The sequence below is a fragment of the Suricata suricatta genome, chromosome 3 (assembly GCF_006229205.1).
Source record: "Suricata suricatta isolate VVHF042 chromosome 3, meerkat_22Aug2017_6uvM2_HiC, whole genome shotgun sequence".
Classification (NCBI taxonomy): Eukaryota; Metazoa; Chordata; class Mammalia; order Carnivora; family Herpestidae; genus Suricata; species Suricata suricatta.
In genome coordinates, this window is record NC_043702.1 from 172,597,818 (window position 1) to 172,604,753 (window position 6,936).

Genomic DNA, 6,936 nt, shown 5'->3' on the forward strand with positions numbered 1-6,936 from the left:
TAAGTTGACTATTGTAAATAATGGGGCAATAAACATAGGGGTGCATGTATCTATTCAAATTGCTGTTTTCCTCATCCTTGGGTACACACACAGTAGTGTGATTACTTGGTCACATGGGAAATCTTTTTTTAACTTTTGGGGACACTGTGTGCTCCTTCCCCAGGGGCTGCACTGGTTTGCATTCCCAACAACAGGGCACAAGGGTCCTTCTCCACATCTTCCCCAACACTTGTTTCTTCCGTGTCTGTCTGAATTTAGCCAAGCTGGCAGGAGGGAAGTGATAGCTCAGTGTGGTTTGATTTGTATGTATTTCCCTGATGATTAGTGATGCTGAGCATCTTTTCATGTGTTTGTTGTCTACCTGGATGTCTTCTCTGGAGAAATGTCTACTCATGCCTTCTGCCCAGTTTTTACCTGGATTCTTGCTTGTATTGGTGGTGAGTTGTACAGTTACTTGTATATTTTGGATACTAAACCTTTATTGGATATGTCATTAGTGAATATCTATTCACATTCACTACATTTTGTTTTAATGTTGTTGATTGTTTTCTGTGCAAAAGCTTTTTATTTCGATGTAGACCCAATATTTTATTTTTGCTTTTGTTACCCTTGCCACAGGAGCCATTTCTAGAAAAGGATTGCCACAGCTGATGCAGAGACATGTCTGCATGAGCTCTCTTCTGACATGTTTAAGATCTCACGTTCCACATTCTGTGTTCGGGTTCTTTTTTTATTATTTCACATTTATTCATTTCTGAGAGACAGAGACAGAGCAGAGGAGGGTGAGAGAAAGAGGGAGACACAGAATCCGAAGGAGGCTCCAGGCTCTGAACTGTCAGCACAGAGCCCAACGTGCGGCTGGAACCTACTAACTGTGAGATGATGACCTGAGCCGAAGTCAGAAGCTTAACCAACCGAGCCACCCAGGCACTCTGCACATTTTGGTTCTGAACCATCACTCTGAATGAGGACAAGTGGCGTCTCTCTGACTCACCTGTACTGACTGTCACGTGTGCATCCTTCATCCTGTCACATGGTCAAGAATGCTTTCTCCTGATGGACTCAAGCTGATCCGGGCCCAGTGTATGCAAGAGGGTGAAGTCAGCCCACATAAAACCATGCGGTGTCCATTTGAGGAAGACAAGGTGGACAAGAAGGTAGAGAAGCAGTAGCGACTCTAATTCAGATGAGAAGGCAGAGGTCCTGTCATTTGCTTGCCCACATCCTGTAGTTTTCACCTTTGCTACATATCCTATCTCAACTTTACTTTCCAGAAATCCCACATATGTATGATGGTGGATTCCTACACTTGGTCGTTCTGGATGTTCTCCTACCCTGGACCCCCTCTTTCATCCCCTAGACAAATTAGAACTTGTGGTTTTCACCCACATTGAACCAAAATAAGTTGCTATGCTAGGAAACTAGGCAGAAATAGCAATGAAAACCATAATCAAATAGAAAAGCAAAATTTTCAACTTCCAAAGAAAGTGATGATCTTTCTTTCCCTACTACTTTCCACTCAGAATGTCCCTTCTGGAATGATCAGAGCTTGAAAGGGCTTATGTTTTGAGCTCTCTGCACTAATTCTGCTAATGGAATCATCAGTCACAAAGAGTTCATCTTCATTATTCACGGAGGCTGTCTGTGCTAAAGAACCTAGTGACACTGATCTGTCACCCCAAACACATCAGCTCACTGCCACTCATAACAGCAGTGACAGTGACTTGCCGTGTGTCCCCCATCACATGTGTCCTCCTCGTGAGGCTGAACCAGTCGCTGCTCTGCCTTCCCATGTTAATTCCCGCACCTAAACATGTGTCCATTTAATAATCCATTTGGTACCACATTTTCTGCATTTACGTGCACTTTCTGAGTGATTTCAGTGATTTAAAAGGCCCTAAAGCCCAGAGCTGCAAGGGGACTGGTGTTCCTAAGCACCAGAAGGTGAGATGTGCTTCACAGACAGAACTCTGTGGGTGACTCTTGCTCAGACTCCCGATGCAGAGCTGTGGGCCTCTGACTTCGGTGGTAAAGAATCAACAAGGCAGCAAATCCAAAAAAGGAAAAGTAAATTCGTGATGTCTGTGAGGAGCCACCTCAGAAAGTGCTAACATAACATCTAGGATGCTTTGATGATGCCACAAAAGAACGGGGGAAAAGAGCTTAATCTGTGGGTTCATGAAATGATGACCATATCTTCTTGTTTGTTTCTAAGTAATCATGGGCAGCACAATGGTGGAGCTGAAAGCCAAAGACACTGGCGATCACAGTAACCAAACCTGGAAATGTTACATGCTTCTAAGCTGGTGTCTGACTGTAGGGAAATACAGTACACAATCAATTATTTAGATATATGTGTGTGTATATGTATATATTCCACATGGGTGAAAGTCACAAATTCTAATTTGTTTAGGGGCTGAATGAGAGGGCCCAGTACACACACACACACACACACACATATAGTAATCTGTCTTTAAAAACACACACACACACATGAAACACGGTTGCATACTCATCAGTTGGTATTCCTTGTGAGCAGAGACTCTCAGGAGCTGAAACCTGTATTTCCCCCAAGAACAGCAGTGCTCAGTGGCTGAACCTGTCCTCAGTGACTGGATCCCAGCAGCTGTGAGTGTGAGGATGCCCCGGATACACTCTCCTTAACGGATCCCCGTTCATTCCTGAGCACAACCGTCTAGTTCCCCTTCAAGACCACCTCTTTTCCAGCCAGGGACACACTTGCGCTACTGCTTCTTAGGCATCACATTTTATGCACCTGTGACTCCCTTTATGATTTTGATAAAATGCACACGGTGAAGGGCACCTGGGTGGCTCAGTTTGTTAGGCATCTGATTTTAGCTCAGGTCATGATCTTGCACTCTGTAAGTTCGAGCCCTGTCTTGGGCTGTGTGCTGACAGCTCAGAGCCTAGAGCCTGCTTCTGATTCTGTGTCTCCCTCTCTCTCTGCCTCTCCCTTACTTCGGCTCTGTCTCTTTCTGTCTCCCAAAAATGAATAATTTTTTAAATAAAAATAAATAAAGTGAAATGCACTTTGTGATTCAGTGAGGCTCAGCTGAGGCCAAGACTCTATATTTCCAACAAGTCCCAAGGTGACATCTCTGCTGCTGTCCTGAGAGCCTCAAACAAGGGCACCTGGGTGGCTCAGTCGGTTAAGCATCTGACTTCAGCTCAGGCCATGATTTCATGGTTTGTGGGTTCAAGCCTTGCATCGGGCTCTGTGCTGACAGCTAGCTCAGAGTCCAGAGTCTGCTTCGGATTCTATATCTCCCTCTCTCTCTGACCCTCCACTGTTCACACTGTCTCTCTCTCTCTCAAAAATAAGTAAAAACATTAAAAAAAAAAAGATGGACTCATTCCTTCTTTCCAGCTGTGATTGCTGTCTATATAACAGGAGATGTTTGGGAAATGCTGAGTACCTCAAACAGCCAGGGCCCACATCCTGCCTTCCTCCTTATATTTGTAACGCATGAAAGAACAGGTCCTCTCCACTAGGTGTCTGTATTTAAATAACAGGAATTATCACAAGCTAAACTATGTTCTCCCCAGGGACTCAGAAATGGTACCAAGGAGCCATAACAGTGTCAGATCTCCAGGCAGTGTAAGAAGACTTTCATCAAGAAGAACATCACATCTCAACTACAACAAACATGACAGGAAGCAAAAGAAGAAAAAAACCTATGAATTTTATTGAGGACCTATTCCATGCAGGTGTGACTCCTTGCCAAGGATTCAAGTATTAAAAAGACATGGACTTTGCACTCAAGAGACCTAGGAGTTTGAAGGGAAAAGTGACCTAAATGCGGGGCAAAAAAGGATGGGAAGTGAGGTGTAGATTATCCACCGTGCAGGTTAAAGTGGTGGGGATTCTGACCAAACAAAGACTGCTTCCACTATGTGGGTCAGGAAGGGCTTGTGGGAGGAAGTGACACAAGATGCCTGTGACCTTTGGAGAGTCTCAGACTTCATTTTACTCTAAGATAATTTTGAGATTTCAGTCTCAGAATCAGATTGGAACAAGAATTCCTCCCAAATGACACTCAGCTTAGATCGACAACAGGTCACTGAGCAAAAGGGGAACACAGAGAATGCACACGGGGAAGTGCAAGTCCATCACCATTGAGATGGGCTTAGGAGTGTCCTGATCCTGGGCTGCTGGGATCTCTCTCCAAAGGGAGGCCAATGCACTGAGGTCTCCAGGGTGATTTCCTGGGGGAAACAGATTGGAAATCTCTGCAACAGGTGGAGGTGAGGACTGCAGGTGTAGGAGCAGTGGGAGGAGAGGTAAGACAGGCAGGAAGGTGGGGACACCCTTGGGAAAGAGCAAAAAGGTGACCCCAGACTTACCAGCGCTTCCAGAGCCAGAACGCAAGACCCGCCAGAAGCACCAGGGGCACCATCAATGCCAGGAAGACCCAGACCACGGGGCGGTGCTGCTCTGCAAGATTGGTGCACAGACGGTGTCGCTTTCGATCCATCTCTGGTTGACCTGCACCTTCCTGGTCCTTCCCGATTCTGTCACCCTCTGCCTCATCACCACCCTTCCTTTCTCCTCTCCAATCCCTATTCAGAGAAGGATCCTTCACACGACCCTCCACTTCCTCCCACCTCTGCAGGACCCTCACTCTAAGCTCTCCATTTCTTGGGTTATTAATTTTTATGTGCTTTATGATCTGGAGTCCCTAGAATCCCAAATTTTTCATCTGGCTTTCCTGCTCTGCTGAAGGGCCATCCACTCTCTTTCCCAGCCAGTCCCCTACCTCCAACCCTTCCTCACCCCAGTAGAGGACCATGTCCTGGCCTCCTAGACTGCTGTGTCTCACTCGGCAAGACAGGCCAGCTGCCTCCCTGGCTTCCACATCCAAGGAGACCTGATGATACCATGTCCCGTCTGCATGGGGCAGGATGTCACCTCTCTGGGTGCCTGGCTGCTCCTGCTCACCCCGCATCCACATCACCCACACTGGCTTTGGGTGGAAACCAGACACGTGGCACACCAGCAGCAGACGGCCAGGACCAGGACTGGGGCCACGGGACAGCCACGCCTCTGGCCTCACTGAAGAGACAGAACAGATCTTTCAGACTGAGCACTTTAGATACACACATCTCTCCACCTCTAGAAACCTATCACCATCATCCCTCTCCTTCTTGGCCCCCTTTCACCCTGAATTTGAGGAAATGTTGCAAATTTATGAGTGCAAAGAGAGACAGCGTGGAGGGAGGGAGCAGAACTGACCTTGTCGCTGCAGATATGCCTTCCCTGCATCAAGAAGCTCCAAGAGGAAACGGGGACAGAGGTCATTAATATGTGTTTGTATTCTTAAATTGACCTCATGGAACTGGTTGAACAGTTTGCAGACCTCCTGAGCCCTCCTTCCTCCCTGTGGAGGTGGTATCCATGACATGTTCTGGAAACTCATGAGATCTGATCCTTGATAGGCAATCCACTTAAATCCTACTGGTTTCTCTCCAGAGCGCAGCTCACAGCCTTTGGCCATCTGTACCTGAATGGGATCTTGGAAGAGAGATTGTGAGTTACAGGAAAAGGGGGGAAAGAGATTAGTGGGGTGGTAAGAGCCAAGGGCAGACAAAGCAGAGAGTGAAGTTGAGAGTACTGGAGGGAATAAAGCCAGTTTGGCTTGAGCAGAGGCTCAGACAGAGTGGAAGCGGTGGCTGCTGCAGACAGAGGAAGAGGTGAATCACTGAGGAAGGAACAACGTTTTGGGGAGACAGGAAGGGTGTGGGCAGAGGACATGGAAGGGCTCAGCAGGAGAGCTGGGATAAAACCATCCAGGGGGAGGGGAGAGTCTTGAATACATGGAACACATCGATAGAGGTCACTGAGGGGACTAAATGGGGAATAAAGCACAATTCAAGATCAGTCCCAGAGTGAGGGAGAGGAGGCTGTCTGAGTGGAGTCCAGGGAATGGGGTGGTCTAGTGGGAGACATGAGAACACAGCCTGAGGTCAAGGAGAAGAGGGGAAGGAACAGAAGACATGAAGCTTTTAAGAACTGGAGACTGCCAAATAGAAATTCTGAACAGACCCATAAGCAGTGAAGAAATCGAATCAGTTATCAAAAATCTCCCAACTAATAAAAGCCCAGGGCCAGATGGATTCCCAGGGGAATTCTACCAGATGCTTAGAGCAGAGTTAACGCCGATCCTTCTCAAGGTATTCCAAAAAATAGAAATGGAAGGAAGACTACTGGACTCCTTCTACGAAGCACATATTACTCTAATTCCTAAGCCAGGCAGAGACCCAATGAAAAAAGAGAACTACAGGCCAATATCCTTAATGAATACAGATGCAAAAATACTCAACAAGATACTAGCAAATCGAATTCAACAGCATATAAAAAGTATTATACATTATGATCAAGTGGGATGTATTCCTGGGTTAAAAGGCTGGTTCAACATTCGCAAATCCATAAATGTGATACACCAGATCAACAAAACAAAAGAAAAAAATCATATGATCCTGTTGATAGATGCTGAAAAAGCATTTGACAAAATACAACATCTCTTCTTAATAAAAAAGTTGGGATAGAAGGAACTTACTTAAGCATCATAAAAGCATTTATGAAAAGCACAAAGCCAATGTTATCCTCAATGGGGGAAAACTGAGAGCTTTTCCCCTGAAATCAGGGACACGACAGGGATGTCCACTCTCACCACTGTTGTTGAACATGGTGTTGGAAGTCCTAGCATCAGCAATCAGTCAACAAAAGGAAATAAATGGCATCAGAATTGGCAAAGAAGAAGTCAAACTTTCCCTTTTTGCAGATGACATGATACTCTACGTGGAAAACCCAGCAGACTCCACCAGAAGCCTTCTAGAACTGATCAATGAATTCAGTAAAGTTGCAGGGTACAAAGTCAACATACAGAAATCGGTTGCATTCTTATACACCAAAAA

At 46.0% G+C, this 6,936-nt stretch overlaps 1 protein-coding gene across 1 annotated transcript in view; it reads right to left on the reverse strand.

Annotated features, from left to right (window-relative positions):
* Positions 1–3,720: 3,720 nt before the first annotated feature.
* LOC115288504 (T-cell surface glycoprotein CD1a-like) overlaps positions 3,721–6,936 on the reverse strand; it is a 5,090-nt gene continuing 1,874 nt past the window's right edge. Inside the window, exons 3-6 of the mRNA XM_029935862.1 lie at positions 5,255–5,533; positions 4,796–5,074; positions 4,366–4,456; positions 3,721–4,227 (exon numbers count right to left, since the gene is read on the reverse strand). Of these exons, the coding sequence (XP_029791722.1) occupies positions 4,149–4,227; positions 4,366–4,456; positions 4,796–5,074; positions 5,255–5,533 (728 nt within the window). The 3' untranslated portion in view covers positions 3,721–4,148. The remainder of the gene's footprint in view (positions 4,228–4,365; positions 4,457–4,795; positions 5,075–5,254; positions 5,534–6,936) is intronic.